General features: G+C 36.0%; 1 protein-coding gene across 5 annotated transcripts in view; it reads left to right on the top strand.

Annotated features, from left to right (window-relative positions):
* XRN2 (5'-3' exoribonuclease 2) overlaps positions 1-25728 on the top strand; it is an 86934-nt gene extending 61206 nt beyond the window's left edge. For 3 of the 5 annotated variants that reach the window (XM_019017317.4, XM_019017316.4, XM_063702440.1), the window contains exons 25-30: positions 1331-1399; positions 1483-1614; positions 4373-4500; positions 17893-17956; positions 22765-22903; positions 25175-25728. In XM_019017317.4, the coding sequence (XP_018872862.2) occupies positions 1331-1399; positions 1483-1614; positions 4373-4500; positions 17893-17956; positions 22765-22903; positions 25175-25240 (598 nt within the window). In that variant the 3' untranslated portion in view covers positions 25241-25728. Of the gene's footprint in view, positions 1-1330; positions 1400-1482; positions 1615-3135; positions 3439-4372; positions 4501-17892; positions 17957-22764; positions 22904-25174 lie in introns of those variants that run through there. The other 2 variants (XM_063702441.1, XM_063702439.1) reach the window with 1 other exon arrangement.
* The last annotated feature ends 463 nt before the right edge of the window (positions 25729-26191 follow it).

Raw genomic sequence — 26191 nt, forward strand, 5'->3', positions numbered from 1 at the left:
CAGCTAATTTTTTGTATTTTTAGTAGAGATGGGGTTTCACTGTGTTAGCCAGGATGGTCTCGATCTCCTGACCTTGGGAGCCACCGCGCCCGACCTTCTATTACTAAATTTTTAAAAATATTATCTGAGTTCTTCCTTTTTAGGAAGGACTAGTTTTTTTTAGCCAGTCCACTGTTATTCATACACTTGGGTTTTACAGTCTTTGTAACATTATGAATAATAGTGTTATAAGTATCCTTAAGTATAAATCTGGTGTATAACCAGAGTCCTGGAAGAAGCATTGCTATGTCAGAAGACAGACTTAGGTACTTACCAACCTTTGGGATAGGTAAACACACATACATACCACTACCACCGCCATCACTACTAGAAAAGAAGTTCGACCCAGCTTATACTCAAAGCCTGAGTGTATAGCTTTTAAAAATAGTTATATTGTCTGGGCGCGGTGGCTCATGTCTGTAATCCCATCACTTTGGGAAGCTGAGGTGGGTGAGTCTTATGAGTCCAGGAGTTCAAGACCATCCTGGGCCATGTGGGGAAACCCCATCTCTACAAAAAATACAAAAATTAGCCGGGCATGGTGTTGTGTACCTGTAGTCTCAGCTATGAGAGAGGCTGAGGTGAGAGGATCTCTGAGCCTGGGAGGTTGAGACTGCAATGAGCTGTGAGTGTGCCACTGCACTCCAGCCTGGGCAACAGGGTGAGACCTGTCTCAAAAAAAAAAAAAAAGCATATTTGTGTAGTTTTCAAATGGTGAAAATTATTTTATTATTTAAAAATCACACATTAGGAGAGAAGGGTACAAGGGTCCAACTGTGAAGTTTAATTTTTTTTGTTAAGTCCATCCCCCCGCCCACCATAGATTTCTTAGCTATTTGTGTGCATTTTTTGATTTTGCAAATATTTCTATTGGTATATCCATCTTTTCTTTATTAAAATAAGAGCTAATCTGCCTCAAGATGCTTTGGGGTTTTTGCAATGGACTGAACAAAATTAAAGGTTATTTTATTTTTATTTTTTGTTGTTGTAAACCTCTTCGACCTGTCTACAATATCATTTTGAAATTCGAGTTGGGGCAATGTCTGTTACTTCTCTGTCATCACCAATAGTCAGCTAGAACATGACTTTTCCCACAGAGAAAGTTACATGAAGGTTATATGTACCAGGAATTAGAGACAGTTTGGTGAGGAAGACATTTAGCCATTTGTCAAACCCATTTATTAACTAAAATAATTTTTGGAGAGGACTTAAACATGAAAAATACCTCAGTCTACATGATAAGACAGGCTGATATAATCAGATCATTGAATTGTTTCTTGTTCTTTTCCAGTATTAATTTTAAAGACCCCCAGTTTGCTGAAGATTACATTTTTAAAGCTGTAATGCTTCCAGGAGCAAGGTAACAACAGTAAATTACCTAGATTTATTTTGTACAAATGGTTTTCGTCCCTATTACTAAGTGTTGTCTTTTTAAATGGTCAGAAAGCCAGCAGCAGTACTGAAACCGAGTGACTGGGAAAAATCCAGCAATGGACGGCAGTGGAAGCCTCAGCTTGGCTTTAACCGTGACCGGAGGCCTGTGCACCTGGATCAGGCAGCCTTCAGGACTTTGGGGTGAGTTGTCAGTTTCTAGCCCTTGTATATTTTGCTTTTTCTGAATCATCCCATAAAACAAGTCAGTATTTATGCCATATATATAAATTTATGCCATATATATAAATTTATGCCATATATATAATATATAATTATGTATTTTATATAATATATAATTACATATATAATATATATTAAATTATAAATTTATATATATAATATACAATATTATATATTATATAATATATAATTATATTATATAAATGATATATATTTAATATATATGATATATGATATATATAATATATATGATATATATTTAATATATATTTATATTGTATATTATATATAATATATATATAATATATAATATATAATATATATTAAATATATTATTAAATTATAAATTTATATATATATATAAAATTACAGGAGCGAGCCACCGTGCCCGGCCCAAACCCAGTATTTTCGTAAAGTTTATAATATATATAATATATATTTTAAAATATATATAAAGTTTATATATATAATATATTATATATATATTATATATATAAACTTTATGAAAATACTGGGTTTGGGCCGGGCACGGTGGCTCACTCCTGTAATCCCAGCACTTTGGGAGGCTGAGGCAGGCAGATCATGAGATCAGGAGATCAAGACCATCCTGACTAACACGGTGAAACCCCGTCTCTACTAAACAAAATACAAAAAGTTAGCTGGGCGTGGTGGCGGGCGCCTGGCGCCTGTAGACCCAGCTACTCGGGAGGCTGAGGCAGGGGAATGGCGTGAACCTGGGAGGCGGAGCTTGCAGTGAGCTGAGATTGCGTCACTGCACTCCAGCCTGGGCGACGGAGGGAGACTTCCGTCTCAACCAGAAAAAAAAAGGGAAAAAAAGAAAATACTGAGTTTGTTTCACACATATATTTTTGTCTCACCACCATGGCTGACCACCTCTACTACTATGTCCTCTCATAACATTGCTTACATACTTAAAACCAAGCAAAGAGTGGAGCTCCATCTTTAAAACCTAAACAGGCATTTTGGACAACACATTATTGTATGCCACAAATATCTAACAGACCATAAAATACAACTGTTTTGTAAGTATTTTAATAACTTTGATACTGCTCTGCTTTTCTTCATTTTTAAAAATTCACTTCTCCATTTATGTATTGCTATATGTGTTGCATGAGAATTCTATTACTTTCTCTAAGACGTTTTACTATTTTTCTGACTGTTACTTCAAGGGAATAAAACCTCCTCTTTACCCACAAGAAAGTTTTGGCTGAATTAATTAATGTATGATGGAGACTCTTTTTCAAGTGTTAACCAATACATTGGTATAGAAGCCTCCAGTCTCTTAAATTTTTGTTTGCCCAGTGCTTGAACAGTGGTATCTCATAGTTGCTTGAATTGGCATTTCCCTGCCTACTGAAATTATCTTTTAATATGTTTATTAGTAATTTGTATTTCCTCTTCTATGAATTTCCGGTTTTTATCCTTTGCCCTTATTAGTTAACTGAATTGTCTTTTTCCTAGCTGTAGAAGATACTATAGAGAGAGGGGACTTGTAAACAATAACAGGTAAAGCTGGTATAGAAAGAGCAACAGGCTTGCCATAATGTTAATGAGTTAGGATTCATGCATTAATAATGATAACTTATAAATAGATGTTTCCAATTGGTGGGGAAACCTTAAGATTCAAAAAATTATTTAGGCAGAAGGTCACCATCAACATGTAATTTATACAGCACATATTAAGAGGGATAGTGTGGCAGAGTGATTAAGAGCATGGGCTTTAGATCTTAAATGTCTGGATTCAGATACCTTTTTTTTTTTTTTTTAACCACTTAATATATTTGTGAACTTTACCGAACCACTCTGTGCCTCCATTTCCTTATGTCTGAAGTGGAGACAGTAATTATACCTACATATTCTTATAATTATGAAGTTATAAGAATTAAGTGAGCCTAATGTCTGTCAAGCGCTTAGGGTAGTTCCTAAACACTATGTAAACATTAGCTGTTATTGTCATTGTTTTGGAAAAATCTTCATTCTTAGTAGCAGTAAAAGAAATGCAGATTTAAAATAGTCTTAACTTTTTGCAATATTTCAACTGTTTTGGAAAGCAACATAGTATTTCCTCTGAATAGAGCAGTGAGTTCAGAAGATAACTCTTACCCTTTGGTCCAAATTCCTACCTCTTGGATTTGTGAGGAGGAAATAATTTTAGATGAGCATAATTATATGCCCAAATATTTATATTGTATTGTAATCTATACTACTAGTACAAAATGAGAGAAATGGTTTAGTAAAGTGTAAGACATCAACATAGTAAAGTATTCTATAGGTTTATGTGTTGGAATTACAAAGATGAAGAAAAGATACAGGCAAATATTTGATATAGTAAATTAAAAATAGCAAGATGTAGAGTAGTCATGTATACAGTGATAGCAAGAACATGGATCCTTAAGGACAAAACTGAAACATAATGTGAAAAAAGAAAAATATGCAAATTATTTTTTGTATGATGTAAGTTGTAAATATTTAAATGGTTATCAATTAAGAGTCTTGGTGTGGCAGATGAACATTTGCTATCACTATTACCATTATGTAGTTTTGAGCTTTAATTATAAACCACCTTTTTGTTTGTATTATCTTAATCAGATCTGTTAGTGAAGACGTGGCTATGAGCATTTGTTTTATTTGTGTCAGCTGTGTTATGATGGGTATATCACTATACAATTTTTTTTTCTTGTGTTGGGTCCTTTTATAGCCATGTTATGCCAAGAGGCTCAGGAACTGGCATTTACAGCAATGCTGCACCACCACCTGCGACTTACCAGGGAAACTTATACAGGCCGCTTTTGAGAGGACAAGCCCAGATTCCAAAACTTATGTCAAGTAAGCTTTTACAAATCGGTTATTTTACATTATAAATTAAATATCACAGCAAATGTTGGTTTCTAATCTTCGTTGCTGAAAAAGGATTTGTTGTATTAGTGCAGACAGTGACCTTTAAAAACATGTACGTTAGAAGAGTTGTAAGAGAATACCTTATGCAAAATCGTTCATACATTTTTTATCTTTATTTTTGTGGGTACATTGTAGCTGTATATATTTATGGGGAACATGAGATATTTTGACACAGGCATACAATGAGTAATAATCACATCAGGGTAGATGGGGTATCCATCACCTCTAGCATTTATCCTTTGTGTTAGAAATAATCCAATTATATTCTTAATTATTTTGAAATGTACAATTAAATTATTATTGACTATGATCATCCTGCTGTGCTATCAAATACTAGATCTTATTCATTGTTTCTAACTATTTTTTCACAGCCATTAACCATCCTCCCCTCCCCAACCCTTCCCCTACTACCCTTCCCAGCCTCTGGTAACCATCCTTCTGCTCTGTCTCCACGAGTTCAGTTGTTTTAATTTGTAGCTCCCACAAATAGTGAGAACATGCAAAGTTTGTCTTTCTGTGCCTGACTTGTTTCATGTAACATAACGACCTCCGTTTCCATCCACGTTGTTACAGGTGACAAGATCTCATTCTTTTTTGTGGCTGAACAGTACTCCATTGTGTATATGTACCACATTTTATTTATCCATTCATCTGTTGATGCACACTTAGGTTGCTTCCAAATCTTGGCTACTGTGAATAGTGCTGCAGTAATTGTGGGAGTGCAGATGTCTCCTTGATGTACTGATTTCCCTTTTTTGGGGTATATACCTAGCATTAGGGATTGCTGGATCATATGGTAGCTCTATACTAATTTACATTCCCACCAGTGGTCCACGAGAGTTCCCTTTTCTCCATATCCTCACTGGCATTTGTTATTGCCTGTCTTTTGGATAAAAGCCATTTTAACTGGGGCAAGATGATACCTCATTGTAGTTTTGATTTTCATTTCTCTGATCATCAGTGATGTTGAGAAACTTTTTATATACCTGTTTGCCATTTGTGTGTCTTTTGAGAAATGTCTATTCAGATCTTTTGCCCACTTTAAAATCAGATTATTAGGTTTTTTTCCTATAGAGTTGTTTGAGCTCCTTACATATTCTGGTTATTAAACTCTTGTCAAATGGATAGTTTGCAGATATTTTCTCTCATTCCATGGGTTGTCTCTTCACTTTGCTGATTGTTTCCTTTGCTGTGCAGAAGCTTTTTAACTTGATGTGATTACATTTGTTCATTTTTGCTTTGGTTGCCTGTGCTTGTGGGGTATTGCTCAAGAAATGTTTGCCCAAACCAATATCCTGAAGATTTTCCCCAAAGTTTTGTTGTAGCAGTTTCATAGATTTAAGTCTTTAAACTATTTTTATTTGATTTTTTATATGATGAGAGATAAATTTATGGTTTTATTCTTCTGCATTTGGATATCCAGTTTTCCCAGCACCATTTATTGAAGAGACTGTCCTTTCCTCAGTGTATGTTCTTGGTTCCTTTGTCGAAAATGAGTTCACTGTAGATGTATGGATTTATTTCTGGGTTCTCTGTTGTATTCCATTGGTCTGTTACCTGTTTTGATGCCGGTACCATACTGTTGTGGTTACTATTGCTCTGTAGTATAATTTGAAGTCAGGTAATGTGATTATTCCAGCTTTGTTCTTTTTGCTCAGGATAACTTTGATTATTCTGGGTCTGTTTTTCATCTTGACTGTATATAGTTAAATGAATAAGATAATTTGGATTTCTTCCTTAATCCTCACTTAAAATCTGTTTCTCAGTTAACACAGGCAAAAAAAAAGTATGTGGAAATGATTGCAATTTATTTAATTAATACAAGTATAATTAAATCAGATGTGATAGATATGGATCGTCATCACTTAGTTGCCTGAAAGACAAAGGTGTCCCTTTCTTGATTCAAATTGTATCTCAATGCTACCTACAATATAGCCAGGCACTGCTTTAGGTAGACTATACCTTTAACCCTATATTTCTGGAAGACCTTAGTCTTTCCTTAACCCCTCATAATCTGTTTTGTGGACAGGTCAGAAATGTTGACCACAAAAATAATTAACATGGCATTTGGATTGCAGTGGGAAAGGGAAAAGATAGTTGAATGTTAGACTTCATAGATTTTGCATTAATTTTAAATTGTGTCCCCATTTAATGTTATTTTTGAGCTCCATTGCTATGCCCATTTATCAAAGAAGTGTAAGTCATGTGCCAGTGTTTCTCAAAATGAATGTCTTCATGAAGGCTTTGTTTCTCCATTCCTGGTTGTCTGGTTGCCACAAGGGCAGCATGGGGGAGAAGAAACAGTGTGGCAAGATGCTCACGTTTGTTAAATCTGAGTGTCATATCATTAAAACATTTTTTCTAAATGTTTGAAATATTTCATAAAAATTTGATTTCCAAAAAACAGAGTGATACTTTGTTATAGATACCCCTCAGAGCTGTTTTTAAACCGAAGCTGTACTTACGAAAGAACGTGCCAGGTTAAAATGGATAATTGATGGGAAATATTTGTACTATGCACCTAGCACTGTTGTAATGCTAGTTAAGTTACACACCAGAAATCCAGATTTTCTGGATGTAGTACCCAAGAAGAAATTGGTTCTATAGGTCTTACTCTTTCAGGGCCCTCTGTTTTTAGTGTATTCACTCTCTGTCTCTGTTCCTCTCTCTGGCAGTGTAGCTTTGCTGTATGGCTTAATGACATTGAGTGGAGCTTTGTGAGGCTCTATCATGCAAACTATGGACTTGTGTTCAGTGAAGCACAGAAGGGGCACAGAGGTACAGAGTCAGTGGTCCTGTGGGAATCTGCTTGGTGCAGTGGTTAACAGCTGCTTCCCGTAAGACTTAGCAAATAACATTTCTAGGTATTTCCATATATTCAGTATCAAGTCATACCATGTACAACAGGAGAGTCTAATCATTTTGAAGGAGCTATCTTTGCCCTAAGATTTTACTAATAAATGGTGAAAGCATATCCAACATATTTTTAAAGCCAGCTGTTACTGACACATTCCTTATCAGTTTCTTTTTTCTTGTGACTTTTTACCATTTACATGGATACCATGGCCTTTTGCTTCTAGCAGAAGGATCATGTTCCAATAATAAGGGAAAGAAGCCAGAAGGTTCTTTTATTTATTAGCTTTACACCAAAGGAGAGAATTTCATGCCCTTAGGGGCCTACAGTTCTATAGTTCTTCGTCTGCCTTCTTTGGAAATAGACAACTCTTGTTTGCATCTGTGTATTTTATTTCAAATAGTGGAGTCCCCTCTCTACTTTTATTAATATTACTTTGGTTAAATAACTCCTTATTTGCCATTGTTGTGGCTGTTACTAGATTTAATGTGTACTTACAAAGTACAAAATACTTACAGACTTTAATTAGAATCTATTCCAGTTAGAATATCTTTATTTCAGTTACGTCATGAAAAAATTGGGAGATATGTTTTGTAAAGTAGGGATTGATTTAGAGCAAGAAACAAGTACCCTCTGCCTCGTGACTTGTAAACATTGACTCAACTGAGGATTAGTGCTGGGACTCTAATGACATTTAACATCTTTTCAAAGGGCACAGGAATGGGAGGAGTGAAAAAGTTTATGGACAAAAAATTGGCAATCATGTGATATTTAAATTGAGCCAACAAGTGGGGAATTTGGGCTACTCTAGGCTGAGAGAAAATTATGGGCTTTGAAGTACATGGCAAGTAGTTGGGTGGTGTTAAGCATAGCATAACTGGTACAAAATTAGACTGGGAGCATACTCGGAACAGATTATGAGGGGAGGAGAGCTAATTTTTAAAATATTTTTAGTGATTTTTAAATATATTTTTAAAATGCATTTTTAACTACAGTACATGTTAATTGAATAAAATGTGGCATGTAGCAATAAAACATAAAAAACACCCATAATTCCACAGTCCCGAAATAAGCAGTGTTTCTTTTTATTATTTCATGTGTGCAAGTTTTGAAAATTAGATTATTGTACATGTATTTTTACATATACTTTTTTATTGAAATGTAACATATGTAAAGTGCCAAATCGAACCGTACAGTGTAGTTTTTATGAAATGGATATATTCATGTATTCACCATTCAGATTCAGTAGAAACGCGTCAGTCCTCAGAAGCCCCCCATTGTGTCCTTTCCAGGCACTACCCCCTGCCCATTAAAGGGAACTGCTATCCTGACTGCAGTATCATAGTATCATACATTACCTTTTTGGCTTTTTTAACATTACCTCATAGTTTAAAAAGCTATTACATGACTACCCTTTTAAAAGCTTGCCTTTTTTCAGTCTTTGTTTCTGAGATTTATATTGCTTGTAGCAATAGTTCATCCATTTTCTTTTTCTTTATTTTGGTCTCCCTGAGATGGGGTCGTGCTCTGTTGCCCAGGCTGGAGTGCAGTGGCACAATCTTGGCTCACTACAGCCTCCACCTTCTAGGTTCAAGCAGTTCTGCCTCAGCCTCCTGTGTAGCTGGGATTACAGGCATGTGCCACCACACCCGGCTAATTTTTGTATTTTTAGTAGAGATGGGGTTTCACCATGTTGGCCAGGCTGGTCTCCAACTCCTGACCTCGTGATCTGCCCGCCTTGTCCTCACAAAGCGCTGCGATTACAGGCATGAGCCACCGCGCCCAGCAGTTCATCTGTTTTCATTGCTTATAGTGTTGAATCATAGGACTATATCACCATTTATTTACCTATCCAGTAGCATTTGGGTTGGTTTCTGGTTTGAGGTTGCTGGATTGGACTGCTGTGAAACCTGTGCGTCCTTCAATGCACATATGTAAACACTCATGATGGGTATGTACTCCATAGGAGTGGAATTGCAAGACTGTAGGATTGTGTGTATGTTCAGCTTTAGTGAATGAAAGTGCCAGACACATTTCCCAAATTACATTCAGTTTGTATGAATTTACACTCCTCCAGCAGTGTAGGAGAGTTCTGGTTGCTTCATGTTGTTGCCAACCCTTGGTGTTGTCAGTCTTTGCACTTTTAGCTATTTGACTAAGCAGGGAGTGAATATCTCACCGAGCTTTTAGTTAGCATCTTCCTGGTGACTAAGTAGAGCATTTTTTAAAATGTTTATTGACCATTTGGATATTTTTGTTTGTGTGATGTAGTGTTCAAGGTTTGTGTGGTTTTTTTAAATTGGGTTGTCTATCTTTTTGTTTTGTAGGCGTTCTTATATTCTGGTTATGAGAGTAGTTTTATATTGGAAATATCTTTTTCCACTTGGCAATTTGCCTTTTCGCTTTATTATTGGTGTCATATGATGAACAGAGGTTTATGCCAGCATTTAGGGAATGTGGGTGAAGGGGATGTGGGAATTCTTTGTACTCATCTTGTAACTTTTAAGTTTGAAATCATCACAATAAAAAATTCAGGACAAAAAGAATTAATACTATATAATTGATGTGTTTTGATGTTTTAAGTAACAGTATCTTAAATATCACTTTCTAATTGCTTGTTTATATGTAGAAATAAAGTTGATTTTTTTGATATTTGTATCTGACATCCTTACTAGATTCATTTCTTCTAATAGTTTATATGTTCTTTGAAATCTTTTTGTGTGCACAATTATGTCATCTCCAAGTAGTGACCATTTTATTTATTTATTTTCTAATCTTAATGCCTTTTTTGTTTGTTTTTTGTTTTGCTTTATTGCACAAGCTAGGACCTCTCATAATTAATAGAAGTGGTGATGGTAGATATTTCATTCCCAATCAGTTTTAAGGGGGAGACTTTTACTATTTCATCATTAAATATGAGGTTTGCTGCAGTTTTTTTCTGTGTAGATAACCTTTATCACACTGAGGAAGTTCTTCTATTCTTTGTTTCTAGTGGGTATTGAATTTTATCAGATGCTTTTTTCTCTAAAACCTGGGGGTTTTGTTTGTTGTTTTTTCTTTGTTGTGTTAATATGGTAAATCACTGATTGATTTTGAAATATTAAACCAACATGGCATTTCTGGAGTAAACCTAATTTCTGGAATATATCATCTTTTTATATGTCACTACATTCTATGTGTCAGTGTATGGTGGGATTTTTAAAATCTGTGTATTATGAGAGAGATTAGTTTTATTTCCCTTTTTTGGACGTTCTGGGGTAGGGTTTTTCTGGCCTTATAAAACAAGTTAGAAAATATTTTCTACGTTTTTGTTCTCTGTATGGGTTATCGTAAGATTGTCGTCATTTCTTAATTTTTAGAAGAATTCAGTGGCCAAGCCAGTTGGGCTTAGAGATTCCTTTGTGAAAAGGTTTTCAATTATAGATTCAAATTTTTTAGTTCTGGCTTTTCAGATTTTTCAGTAATTCTTATGTTGGTTTTGGTAAGTTCTTTTTTTTTTTTTTTTTTTTTGGTGGGAATGTGCCCATTCTAAAATTTCAAATTTATTGCCAGAAATTTTTCATAAGATTTTTAAATATATTTTTAATGACTGTAAGACTTCAAAATTAAGTGCTGATACTGGTAATATATAGTCACTCTTCTTCTCTTGATTAGTGTTGCTAGAATCTATTTAATTTTTTTTTTTGAGAACCTATTTAATTTTATTGTTTTTTTTCCCCCCATTGAACTAACCTTTGGCTTTGTTGATATATAGATATTTGTTCTTTTCCCTCCATGTACATTTGTTTTCTATTGATTTCTGCTTTTGTCTTCATTATTCTCTTCTACTTTTTTGGGGGATTAAATTGGCATTCTTTTTGCAAGTTTTTGAGATGGAGACTTAGGTAATTTATTTTTGGTCTTTTCCAATATATGCACTTCAGTGTTACAGATTTCTCTCTAATCACTTTAGCCTTATCCCACAAAGTTTGGTCTCACATATTTATTATCATTTAGTTCATGGTATTTTCTGATTTTTATTTTTTATTATGTACCCATGGATTATTTAGAAGTATATTGCTTAATTTTTTTTAATTTATAGGGCTTTTCCAATAATCTTTTAAAAATATATTTATTTCTTAACTGCAGGCTAAATTTCTAGAAATGGTATTGCTGGATCAGAAGGTATGGTGAATTTCTAGACTTTTGGTCAGTATCACCACATTAACCTCTAAATAAGAGTATACCAATTTATACTTCCTACAATAGCATATGAGAATGTCTAATATCCCACTCCCACCAATACCAGGTGTTATATTTATTTATTTATTTATTTATTTATTTATTTATTTTTCGAGACGGAGTCTCTCTCTGTCGCCCAGGCTGGAGTGCAGTGGCGCAATCTCGGCTCACTGCAAGCTCCGCCTCCTGGGTTCATGCCATTCTTCTGCCTCAGCCTCCTGAGTAGCTGGGACTACAGGCACCCGCCATTACACTCGGCTAATTTTTTGTGTTTTTAGTAGAGACGGGGTTTCACTGCGTTAGCCAGGATGGTCTCGATCTCCTGACCTTGTGATCCGTCCGCCTGGGCCTCCCAAAGTGCTGGGATTACAGGCGTGAGCCACTGCCCCCAGCCACCAGGTGTAGTTTTTTTTAAAGTTCTTGGCCAGGTGCAGTGGCTCACGCCTGTAATCCAAGCACAGATTTAACCAGGCGTGGTGGTATGTGCCTGTAGTCTCAGCTACTCAGGAGGCTGTGGTGAGAGGATTGGTTGAGCCCGGGAGTTTGAGGCTGCAGTGAGCTATGATAGCGCCACTGCCCTCCAGCCTGGGTAACAGCAAGACCCTGTCTCTTTAACATAAAATAAATAAAGTTCTTGCTAATTTGATAAGGAATAATGTGTCTTTGTTTTAAGATATGATTTTTCAATTTCTGCTTTGGTCATATTTTTACTGACCAGTGTTTCTTTTGTAAGTTGGCTGTTCTTGTCCCTTGCTGATTTAATTTGGGCACTAGTCTGTTTGTTTATAAGGTTTTAAAAACTCTAGAAGAATTAACCAGATACATCTCCATTCTAGAACCACAACTCTGTGGGTTAAGGAGAGATGATGAGGGTCTGAACTACACTGGCAGAGTGGATCCAAAGTCTGGAAGGTGGGAGGAAGGGAAGGCTGAAAGTCTGGATAATTGAATATGAAGAGTGAGGAGGAGAGGGAGAAGGGAATGAAGAGTCCTGTGTGTTCACTGTGATGCCTGGGTGCTTACTGAGGCCTTTCACAGAGTTTGGAAACCCAGGAGGGTGAAGGAATATGAAAGAATGTGATGAGTGAGTTTGTGGGGGTCAAAGTGCCTGAAAGACTTTAGAGGCATCTGTGCTAGGTAGTCATAGGAGTCAGGTTCTTGCTCAAGAGAGAGAGGACGTAGTTGGAGAGAAATTGGGGATTGTCTGCATATAAACTAGAAACATAAAAGCTCAAAAAAGAGTTGAATAGATTGATGGATTTCGATTGCTCTTGGTTATAAAAAAAACCTTGGAAAACTTGGGTTAAGAGTTTGGACTTCCTAGAAGGCAACCATGTCATTTCACAAATCATTCCCTGATACTTTTGTAAGAAATGTATTGGATAAATAATTAGCTTCATCTAGAATGGTCATTAAAGTATGATAAGTTCAGGCAAATGCTGCAGACAATGAAGAAAGGAAATCTGATATTTTCCTAATATTCTTTAAACATAGTCCAACATATGATTTGTCGGTTTTTTTCTTTTTCTTTTTTTTTTTTTTTTTTTGGTCAGTCTTGCTTTGCCACCCAGGCTGGAGTGCAGTGGCGCAATCTCAGCTCGCTACACCTCTGCCTTCCAGGTTCAAGCAATTCTCCTGCCTTAGCCTCCCAGGTAGCTGGGATTACAAGTATGCACCACCATGCCCAGCTACTTTTTGTATTTTTAGTAGAGTTAGGGTTTTGCCATATTGGCCAGGCTGGTCTCAAAACTCCTGGCCTCAAGTGATCTGCCTGCCTTAGCCTCCCAGTGTTGGGATTACAGGCATGAGCCACCATGTCCGGCCTGTGTTTTTTTTTTTTTTTTCTTTTAGTTTACTGTCATTAAGACTTCTGACATATTTATTTTGTGGTCTCGTTACTTCTAGATTCAATATTTGTGTAGAACCAGTCTTCACCTATGTATCAATCTTTCATCCATTCATCCACATCTTGCTATAAGAGGAAGAAAAACACAAAAGGAAGAGAGATAGAGGGCAAGGAAAAGGCATCCTTAAGATGATTTGGACTTGGATGGATGGGATTGTAGAGTGAATCTAAGCACCACATCTCTCCATTGCTTCCTCTGGCTATGAGGGCAGAGAGGTACTTTTTTGTCCCTAGGGAGATAGGCTTGACCAGGAAGGGGACCTGGTTCATTTCACCCAGGCTGTCACGGCTTCGAGAGCACCTCTCCGCTCTTTCCGTCCCTTGACAGACCGGCTGATCTCTTTGGAGTGATATTGGGTTTTGGTTTGCGCTTCAGGAACCGCTGATACTGATTTTTATCTGATCCCTTCTCTTTACATTTTAAGTGCCAGATTTTGAGGGTTAGTATTATCCTTTTGAAAAGAGCAGAGATTCCAGTGTTTTAGCCAAGATGTTTTCTTATTTTCTTTCTATAAATCCTGTATTTGCCTAGATGCTTACAACTAAAATGTGTGTTATTTTTCTTTCCTATCCTAATTGGATATGAGTAATAATGTCAGTTGTAAACCTTTAAGATGTTGAGAGTAGTTGTTAAACCCCCCATCCAGTCTTGTTGAAACTGTAGTTTCTGAGCCTCCTGATTAAGAAGCACAAAATCATGGGTGGTTCTCCTCTGCGTCTTCTGAAATAAATTAACATGAAGTGCCATCTCAACCGACAGCATAAATGAATGTGAAACTTTGAGATTGCACAGTGTAGTAGAGAGTGGTTACGAGGACATAGCCCCTGGCCTCACTCTGTGACCTCTGACAGGTTTGGTCATTGCCCCAGTTTCCTCATTTCGAAAATAGTACAGAGGATAAGAATATTTACCTGACAAAATAACCAGACTAAATGAATTTAAGTAGCTAAGCCCTTAAAATAGTACGTTGTACATAATAAGTACTGTGAAAGTATTAAGTGATAAAAGATCATCTTTCCTTTTATAGAATTTTGAACTTTAAAATTTAGTCAAATAGCTTGTTTTAGGAAGATTGAGTTCTAAGCCATTTATTCAGTCTAAAATATTTTTAGTATCATAATCATTTTCTTCGTGTAGTGTGAAATTGCACTCAAGAAGGGCCATTTGGTCAAACTGACAACTGTCAAGTGTCTGCTGTAGGTATTTCTTATTGTTGGTGTTTGATTTGTCTTTGATGTGTCAGTTTTGGCTGATGAGTAATTGTCTGAGTACTGATAACTTGTTGGAATCGAGTGTAGCCCTGAGTACTCAGTCTGAATAAAGCATTTGGTTTCTGTAGCCCAGAGAACCTTAAATGTGACTTCTCTTCATTTTAGTCTGTAAACTTGTCAATTAGCCACGTTGAAAAGTGATTTTTGACTAGTGCAATCAGTAAACATGGAATCTTTTCTGTGATTGCCACGCTGATTAGGTAAATTGTCACTTGAGAAGCTATTGGCGAAGCTTGGTTTACGTGGCCTTAGAGCTCTAGAAAAGGGATAAGTTTTTAAAGACCAAAGGAAAAAATTAACTCGTTTTTCCACTCTCGCCTGTACCTTCTGAAGTGCAATTCACTGTCTCAGAATTTTTTTTCTTCCTCTCAAATGGGTCTTCTGTTAGAGCCATACAAATGAATGATAATAAGTTTGTTTTACCATCTACTTCATTACAGATCAGCCAGGAAATACTTCTGCTTTGTGAATACTTCCAGGTTATATATGTTACTAAGAGCCATATGAAGAAATTTGGTTAAAAATAGCCTTGAAATATTTCTTTGAGCCTTTTTTCTTTTTGGATTGAAAACAAGGAGTGTTTTAACAGTTGCATCAGAGTTTATTGAAAGTTTTGGAAAATTTGCTTAGGTTTTAACAAAAAACTGTAATTTTTGTATGTGCTGAGTTTATATGGAAAAAGAAAATTGTCCTGGAGGTGAGAGATAGAAAATGGAAAATAGGCACCTGGCACACTAGAAGTGATATATTAGAAATGTTTGCTGTTTTTTAAGACATTTCTAGGTGTATAGGTTAGACAATTATTTCCTCCTCCAAAAAAAGCATTTACACTTAGTAAACTTTACATTCCAGTTCTACTTAGAAATACTGCTGTGCTTAATCTAAGAATAGCATGTTTGAGTCTAATGAATATATATTATGGGTGGTGATGGCTTCATCTCCATTAGCACAGTTTCTAGGACAAAATATACAAGTTTTTTTCCCATCTTTATTTTTCTTAAAACATTAGATTGTTTCTGAAGGTTTATCTTAATGTAGCTGTATCTTTGTATTGTCTTCATTCGATTTTAAATTTATTAGGGAGACACTGTGGAAGCTTTTGTAAGTACCATGGAGAATGTGTATCCTGCGATTATACCATACATAAAAAGACACCAGGCAAGCACAATATGGAATTAAGTCCTAATGGTAAAAAAGGGTGTGTTTCCAGGGTAACCGCAGTGATTCCAGGGGATGTGAAGTAGAGGGGTCCGGATGAATATTTGCTGTATTTCTTTTGACTTCTGTTACATTTGCAAATTTTGTATATATAAGGGCACTAAAATGAAATACTTCTGGGAACATTTTAACTGATTCTCACTAAACTAATTTTGTACATGAGCTGAAAAAGTGGCTCAAACATTGATTTTACTTTCAGTAGATTACTTTCTCACAAATGGTAACTCATTGAAATTCATATATGTAAATGTATCTTAAGTTTTCCCATAGAAATAAACCATACAAATGAAATGATTGCTATTATCGTAAGAACTTCTTACTTTTATCTCTTCAGAAAATTGATTTTCTGATAGTGTATAGTCTGTAGTAATGACTCAGAACTTACTCTGGGCGTAGGGCGGGAAGCTGTCTTCCTCTGTTTTCTGTGGAGTGTGTAGTAGTCAGCATCCTCCACATTGTTACTCGGTTTGACTGCTAGTAGTTTGGTTTTTAAGAAATAAAAAAGGAACTTAATTCCAATTGACTAAAGATACCACCTTTTAATTCACAATGGGAATCTGCCTGGAAGTGACAGCTGGTGAAGAGCTTCCTGCACCTTTCTGAGAGGTGGCTTTGGCACCCATGGGTATGGCTGCAGAAACTTTTCCAGCTGGCCATGGACTGAGGTGGGAGTGGGCTGTGGCAGCTGCAGATGGCTGCCCTCCTTCAGGTAGTTTGTCCACATAAAGAAAACTTTCTTCAGTCTGGCCTTCTCAGCATGTCGAGATGGGAAGGAAGCCAGGGCTGAGGCTGCCAGTTATGAGCTAGAATCATTGTGAGCAGCTAGATATTTTATTGATTCCGTGTTCTTTGTCATGGGGCTTTTAAAGCATGATTCTACTTTTTTCTTTCTCTCTCTTTCTTAAGTAAAAACCATATATATTTTTGGTTTCTAACCAGAGATAAGCTTTCAACTCTTCTTTTCTTTAAGTAATTTTGAAAAGCATTTTTCTAGTTTGTGTTTCTATTAAAATGTGAGCCTGAATACATTATGGTAAGCGTTGTTGTCCTTGGTCTCGGGAGTCTAGAGGAGGTTACTGTCCTCACATGGTGAACTCATTAGACAACTTCTGGAACCAGCAGTTTTAATTAGGTCACAGCAGACCCCGCTGAAGGTGAAGTGACTGCAAGCTGTGGTTCGCTGTTATAGACAGGCCCAGATGTTTCTTTCATCCTATATCCGTCAGTTTATGTAGAAGAGCAGGAGCCATTTAATTGTTTCTTCTAGTTAGATGATGTTGCTAGTTCAGCTTTGTGTTACAAGAAAACTATCAGAAAAGATGGAGAAGTGGGTGGTCCCTTCATTAATGTGTTTTCTTGGTTTGTGTTGGAGAGATTGTGTGTGCTCTGCTTAATGTTAATGAAAGCAATTTATGCCTTCAGAAGGAAAATTTCAGGATTTCTGTTGTAGGTACTATTCATTCAGTTTGTATTAATTCTATTTATGGAAAAGAACTAAACCTTTCCTTTCGCACAGCATTTAAAATATAAATGTAAAAACTGTGTGTAATGTATGTATCTTTACTTACACACACATACACACACACACACACACGATTATGTGAGTTTAGTGAGCAGGGGTTACTAAACCTATTTTGTTATCAAAGGAAAAATAATAAAACAAAAAATTTGCTGACCTTGTTAGTTACTTACCTTTTTACATTTGTGGTGTGTGTTATTATTATACTAGTTTATTTGGTTTACAGTCTTTCTCAGATTTTTTTCAAGAACTTTTAATTATAGAATATTGGGTAATTGAATATTGGTTACTTTTAAAAATCTTCTTAACCCTTTCCTGTTTCTTTTTCAGATATGAGGCCCCAGGATTCCTGGCGAGGTCCTCCTCCCCTTTTCCAGCAGCAAAGGTTTGACAGGTAATATTAAAGTAGACATGACTTTTAAATACTTTCTGACACCAGCATTTGGGGTTTATGGGTTTTATGGAAGCTAAAACCTCTGTGGTTTGAAATGTACTTTTTCCCACCAAAAACAATTTCCCTTGTGCCTATCCTTTAGGAAAATATATAGCTAATATTTTGAATTAAAAGACTCATGTTTAATATACTTTCTTACTTTTCTTGGTTCTTGGCCTTTATTTTATTGATGCTTTTGAGATGCCCTGAAAAATGCAACACAGCTTAAAACTGTATTAGGTTTTGGTCAGGCTAAACAAATTTCTTTTTAGAAGGGTTGTGCAGCTTAATGAGGCATAACTAATGGTGTTCCACTTTTATCATTTCTGTGCGGGCAATGCAGCGTTAGTACAGACCAACCATTGATTCTTGCTACAAACCTCTTGAAGTCCTAATCAGCTTCTTTGGTACAACTTTTTCAGGGCTGACAAGCCTATTGTAGGGCAGTGTCACTGTAGGTCAGTAGTTATTAGTTGCCACTGAAAACAGTTTCTTTAACTACTTAAGACTGAACTGAATTAAACGCAGAAGGGACTCAGAAGAGGATTATGGGATCTGCAGTCTAATAAGTACCATGGACTAGGAAGAATGTGACATGGTTTAATAACAAGGGATGTTTAACATGTATTCCTTCATTGATAAGTTGTGTGCTCCTAAGTCAGATGGACTCTGTACGACAAGACAACTAGGCACGTTATGAATAATTAACATCTGTAGAATAATTTTTAAAGGCCAGCTTTAAGATGCGTCATTTTGCGATGGTTTTGCCAACATCAGTAAATGCAAAAACAAATTAAGCCCCATCATAATAAGGCTTTCTTTTTTGCCTTCCCAGTTTTAATCTGTTTTATTCTCTTCTCCTCTGCCATGTTAACAGTCTCTAATCTGTTCACATCTGAAATGAATAGTGTTTTTATAAATGGGATTCTAAATGCAGCTTCCCTTTTAAGAAAACTTTATAACTCTTTAGAGACTCCAGAACTTCATTTCATTGTTATCTTCAAGAGGATAAAAGGAATCATGTTATTTGATGTTTACTAATAGTGTCAACTTAGTGCAAGTCTCATTAAATGTAATACGACTAGCAATGTGTGTATTAATGTTTTGATTTTAGTATATGTTCCGAAAGCACACAGTATGTGCTGTTTCATTTTCCTCAGTACCACAAATTTTAAGCAGAAATTAAGTAAGTAAGGGGTAAATTTTTACTAAATTATATACTTGGTTTCCCTATCTTATTGCTCACTTTCCATACTAATAATAATGGCGAATGTTTGTCTGCTTACAAAGTGTTAACACTGTGTTAACATCCTTTAATAAGAATGATTTATTCCTCCTAGCAATGCGTTGAAATAGATGCTGTTATGTTTACATTTTTGCAAATGAAGAAAGTGAGGCACAGAGAAGTTCAGAAGCTTACCTAAGGTCACTCTTTTGTGCCATTCTTTACCAAGAAACTTTTCACTGGAACAAAACTTACCAGAATATTTACTCTGAGCGTAATATAAAGACGTAGGGACTTCAAAGGAAGTAAAGGATCTGTTTCCACTTCTAAGGCCCCAACAGCTTTCCTCCCCTCTGTTCACATTAAAAGTTTTCCTAAGATCATCATGATTGTCCCTTCCCTTACCCTGCTGTCCATCAGGTTTTGTTCTTATTCTACCCTAGCCAAGTACTAGTATTATTCTGACTTTGTGAACCCAGCAGGTTAGTGACAAGTTTTGTGGGAATGTTTTTTGGTTTAGTTTTAGTCAGATACTTAAAATTATGCCTGAAAGCAAAAGGTAAATGTGAGCATAATAGAGTTCTATCATAAAAGTCTTACATCACAGACATTTAAGAAAGATACCATTTTGTTCCAGAACCAGGTTTTACCAGTTCTTAGTTCAGTATGTTTCCACGACGCTACTCTGAGTGTTTGTTGAGAATCCTATTAAGAGAATTTTGAGTGTCTTTTTTTTTATTACATTGCATTTCTTGAATAATTTACTACTTTAAGATGCTATGTATAATCCATATATCCAGTAGGTTTAAAAATACAACAGGAACATCCTCCCAACACAGACACAGCCTGGAGTTAATAGATACCCAGCGTTGGAGTTCCCTTTGTCACTTGAGTTCTGCCACATTGTTTGGGTTCTTCTTGTCAATGGGGCCTCTTTTTCAGTCATTTGCAAGGCAGCCATTTAGTTTTTTACCTATGAGTGTTAAGCTCAATCATGAAAAATCTTTTAAATAAAACTCCGATTTTACCATATGCATACATTTAAAATACTCAAATTGGTAGTAGTTCACATTTCCAGTAACTTTCCAAAACAATTTGGAAACTTAAAAAAATTGTTGCCATCTACGATGCCAAATGGCTCAAATAAGTTGCCTTATTTATTAACTTCTTTTATTGATTTATTGATTGAGACAAGGTGTCACTCTGTCACCCAGGCTGGAGTGTAATATCATGATCTTGGCTCACTGCAGCTTCTGCCATCCAGGTTCAAGTGATTCTGATGCCTCAGCCTTCCAAGTAGCTGGGACTACAGGCTCCCACACCACCATGCCTGGCTGATTTTTGTATTTTTAGTAGAGACGGGGTTTTCCCATGTTGCCTAGGCTGGTCTCAAACTCCTGGGCTGAAGTGATCTGCCTGTCTCGGCCTCCTGGAGTGCCGGGATTACAGGCTGAGTTACTGTGCCTGGCCTAATTGCTAATTTTTAGAATTTAGGATATGTCAGTTTCTGTGCTTCTATCCCAGATTTTAAAACATAATTTCCTAGGCAAATTTTTAGTTTTGTAAGTATTTGCAAAGTATATAATTAGTCTAGACATATGATAAACTTGTTGAAAATAAAGGCCTTTCTGTCATAAAAGTCAGAAGAGGGTAGTACATGACATCCTTGCTTTGTTCTTCTGTTTAATTTTAATTATTGATGATTTTTTTCATAAAAATTATATTTGTCAAAAACATTATAAGTAATCAATTCAAACAAAAAGAACTTTGCGTTTTTAAACTGTGGCTTTGTTCTTAACCTGTTTTTGGAACATAAAATAGTTTTGAATTGCATTTATAATGTATATTATTTATGCCAGCAGATCTTCCTAAAACTCAATTGAATTTTATTATTGTAAGACTCAAAAGAAAAACTGATCACAGTTAAGATGGGAATTGTATTTTTAGCCCATGGGTTTTGCATTAATTGGCCCAGTTTTGATGAGACTTTGGTTACAGCACAAACCTTAGTTTAGCCCTTCACTCCTGCAGAGACTGGAAGAGACCATTCCTATCTCTGCACACGGAGCTCTTGCTAAAACAGATGGAGGCATTCTTGCTAAAATATATTTGTGCTAGTAATTATCCTGAAAAATAATTAAAATCCCTAGCCATATGCATTTTCTTTCTGAGATAAAAACTTATTTTTAATTGTATTCTGAATTACTTATAACACATTGTTATTAGAGCTCTGGTTTCAGCTACCAACTGTAAAGAAAAACTTTAGCCTTTCTAGAGTTCTTTAGAGAGCAGTTCATCTCTTCGAACCATCACACAAAAATAATTATCTCTGGTGTTGTTTTAATAAAAAGAAGGCAAGCTCCAAGTGAAGGGAGGAGAGTGGGGGTAGAGAGGATGGATTCAGGCTTGAATAGCTGTGAGAAGAATGCTTTACGCAATGAGCCCAGCGCCGGGCTTTTTTCCCCTAAGACCTCGGAAGTGAAATTCTTATGCTGATATGGTTATAACTGATTACCAGCTAGTCAGCACTTCAGTGAATTTAAAGTTTTATTGAATTCCTCCTAACATGGTCAGTGGCCCCAAAGCTTCTGATGTTCAAATATGCTGGAGCATTTGCCTCTGTTTATTCTTTGTAGTGCCTTCCATAAAATAGAAGTTATGGAAAGTGCCTTAAGGAGAAAGTAAAGTCTTAAATGGTGATTGCCTTTAGAAGGTATATCCTTGCTACATTGTTTATGTGACAGTTTTTAATTAAGTTATGATTTAGTACATTATACCTGTTGCTTTGCATCTGCAAAGTTAAAATAGTCACTTGAAGACAATTAAAACATTTCTTTCGACTAGTAATCTGCGACAGCAAACTGGGTTATAATAGCCGTTGAATCTGTGTTCCCATGTAAACTGTACACCAAATGCCAGTCAGCCCATGCCAATTAGTGCTCATGTTGCTAGGTCACCGTGGTCAATTGAAAGCTGCATCAATAGAACTTGAAAAGGTTTCCTCCCAATCAGACCTTCTGACATATTGAACAGAATAATGGATGGGAAAAAACAGCCAAGTCTCCTACCCTGGATTCAAAATACTCAGCAGTAAGAATTCATTTGCAACCTGCAATTAAGTAGAAAGAATGGATCCAAGAACGAGTCTGGACATTTTTGAAAATAAAGCCTCATTCTCCTGTCTTGTACATGTTTACTCTTTGGATAGCATCTTAAATGTAGCCATCTTGGTGATCTTGGGTCTACATCTTTAAGTGACTAAAAAGGAAATTTCCCAATTGAAAATGAACAAAATAACTTTTAAAAGTCAGAACTTCTCAGTTGAGTTTAAACATCCATTGTAATAAATGATGATGCTTCATGAAACATGTTAGATTATACTGGATATAAGGGACACAAAAGGCCATTCTGATACTCTGTATCCCATATGATAAATCCAGGTAAATTGGATTGTACTAAAATTTGGAGATGATCCCTGCCGATTTTAGGCTCTGTGCTGTATAATAGGCGTGGCTTCTGATGTAAAACTGGTACTTTCCTACAGAGGCGTTGGGGCTGAACCTCTGCTCCCATGGAACCGGATGCTGCAAACCCAGAATGCAGCCTTCCAGCCAAACCAGTACCAGATGCTAGCTGGGCCTGGTGGGTATCCACCCAGACGAGATGATCGTGGAGGGAGACAGGTAAATGGTTGTGGGATGAAAAGTATACTGCTCACTTTATATTTCAACAAGCTTCACAGGACTCCCTATTTTCTTACCAACATTTCTGGAGAAGACACTGATAGAGTAGCTTAGAGTAGCTTGGCTGAACTCGGGTCTGTCATTAAAAATGTATATGGGTTGAGTACCTGCTTCACTAAATAGGTTATATACCTTGAAGATGCCAAAGAATTTCTAACCCAAAAGCCCTTTAAATCATAGCAGTCAGTGATAATTAGTCCAAATATAGTCAGTCACCAAAACACATTGTTTTTCCTTTAAGGATATTGTTCTTCAATAGAACCTAGATCCCTCTTAATGGGTGATGATTTTCTGGAAGCTGGAAAGTAAGTCTGCTTTTTCAGCTGTTGTCTTTTAGAAGTCATTTTAAAATGTTGTCATTTTAGAAGTCTCCTGCCTTGATTCATCTGATATCCCTCCTCATAAAAGAAATTTCTGCTTGATAATCTTCCACATATTTTTCTTCTCAATGTAAGCAGCTGTATCACTGAATGAATATCATAATTCCTGGACAAATTTAGTATATGTAAACTTCATGTCCTCTTTACAGCATCCAGTTTTAGCAGCATTTAATACTGAGGTCTGTTTGACATAATTTCCTCCAGCAGTTTGACACCCTGGCCAGTATTTACATGCTCTTAATGGAATCCTTACTAGAGAACAAGATTAGAATGCTATGATTCAGAGTAATGTGTATGGAGTTTGGCACCTGCAGTGATGTGAAGTGGTTTTTAAATTGCTTACCTGGTGTTGCCTCCAGGCCTTTTGCAGTGCTTCACATGTTAATTAGTAAGACCTCTCTTCTCACAGCTAAGGAACATATTTTGTATGTTTTTTGATGTATTCTTACAAGTATCTCCACCTTACAAGAAGATAATCACCTTAATTGCAAATAGTTAATTTCTTCTGAGAGGATTTTGTTACAGTTTATTTAAATCAGTTTATCGAATTTTGCTTTGAATTCTTTCAGCCCAGGACCTCTAAAAATCGTATCAGTGAACTAAGGCTCTTTATGTTACTATGGTTAGATGGCACTAGGCCGTTTCAGTGATGAGCATTTTTGAAGTGAGGACATATTTGTAACTGGAAGAAACCTTGGAGAATGTGTAGTCTAGTCACCTCATTTTCCAAGTCAGGAACTGAAACCCTGAAAACCCCACACGGTTGAGCAGGAGAACTGGTAGCTGGCTGCCTAGACTGCTGACCCCAGTTCATCCATTTTCCTCTCTCCTTTGGAGATCTTCCTTTTAAAGGAACTCTCTGCTGTTACAGGAGGTAAAATTCTTATTTACTTAGAAGATATAAACCAATTGGTAAATTTATTATTCTTTTAGGACTTTTTGAAAATAACATTTCTTCTTTCTCAGTCTCTTTTCCGGGGAGATACTTTTTATTAAATCACAATTGTTGAAGCACTATTAAATTGCAGAAGTTTGTTGTTAAAAACATAGAATCATTACTTCATTGTATTTTTAGTAAAGTTTTATATGACCAAACAAGGCCTTAGCCTGCATTCTGGCCTTGAGTCTGCACATGTTCATGTTTAAAGTACTGAAGTGCTCTCTGGGTGGCAAAATGAGGTGGGAGGGGGTTCCATTTCAAAACCCTAGAGGCCTAGAAAAGGACTTATAATGAAGAGGTGTCAGGTTTATCTTTTGTTATACAGAAACGTTATTTGCAAACATACTAGGATATGTTATAAAGGTCACGGCTAATGGATTGTGTAATAACCTTAATATATCATTTAAAGCCCTACTATTTGTTGCTAAATAAAAAATCCCTAAAATCAATTGCTCATTTGGCCTTAACTGACTTAGCAAGCTCTTGCCTTGGTTAAAGCAAAGTTACTTTCCTTGTGTAATAAGTCTAAATTGATGTGGGTATCTTACCACAAAGTGACTTGAATTACTACTGCTAGGACAGTGGGAAAATTGAGAACCACTGTCTGTACATGTTGTTTACACAGAACACTTTAGTTATTTGTGTGCATTTGTGATTGTTAAGGTTTTTTGGTTTATTTTTCAGTAATAGCATTTGTGCTAGCCTCCAACTTTGCAACAAGTCTGTATTAAAGCTCTGGATCAAAGCACCTTTTATGGGGCCTTTCCATGTGCTGTACCTTTAACACATACTCAGTTTCCTTATGATGTGTTTTTCCATAGAGGTTTAAAGTTAACTGACTTGCGGGAGTATCGGTCCAGAAAATAAACTCTTTCTTTTGTTTATTTTCAGGGATATCCCAGAGAAGGAAGGAAATACCCTTTGCCACCACCCTCAGGAAGATACAGTTGGAATTAAGCTTTTGTAAAGCTTTCCCAAATCCTTTCATCATTCTACAGTTTTATGCTATTTGTGGAAAGATTTCTTTCTCAAGTAGTAGTTTTTAATAAAACTACAGTACTTTGTGTATTTCTTTTAACTGTGTATATTTCTACTGATCTGATCTCACTGTTTATGTTGCTTTCCAAAGATGTATGTTGCATAATACAGTGGATCTGAATTTATTATTGCTTATAAAACACATTTGATGGAATAGGAGTACTGGTTTTTCATAATGGTTAAAAATGAAACCAGCTGTGGATTTCAAAACACAGTGTATTCTAGATCATCTAAGATCCATGCTGATTTTTATTGCACAAGAATTAGGTTTGAACTCTTGAGCTGGAACCTCAGCAAACTAGAGTATATATTGTTCAGTATTTCTTTGGAAACATTTCATTAATGTACTTGTCTTACAGAAATTTCTGAACTTTAGTAAAAAAAATAAAGTTAAACTTTTAAAACTCTGTTTTGTGTTCTTGTTATTTTGCAGTATTTCAACTTTGAAAATCTTGACCAAGCGTGGTTTTTTAAAACTAACTTTTGCAGAAAACTATTTCTATAATCAGATGTCCAAACCAAAGGACAAAGAAGTCAATGAAGAAGTAGATTTTAAAAGATAGGGTCCGCAAGACATAACCAAAGCTTTAACTTTGTTGTATTATGTCAGTGACTGATCTGGCTAACTCAAAAATCTTTGTGAGATAAATTACATTTTTACAAATTTAATGTAGACTTCTCCAGTTTTAAGGACTTGTTTTAAATCTTCAAGTTGACAATTTTAATTAATGGCCAAATAGTCTATGCTCCTTAGCATATTTTTGTATGTCATTAGATTGCAATTTGTACTCATGTTTTTCCTTGCTACTAAGTACACTATAAATTGCTTAAATGTGTGTTTGGAGTTCACATACAGCACTTACATATGCA

This window comes from Gorilla gorilla, chromosome 21, assembly GCF_029281585.2.
Source record: "Gorilla gorilla gorilla isolate KB3781 chromosome 21, NHGRI_mGorGor1-v2.1_pri, whole genome shotgun sequence".
Lineage (NCBI taxonomy): Eukaryota > Metazoa > Chordata > Mammalia > Primates > Hominidae > Gorilla > Gorilla gorilla.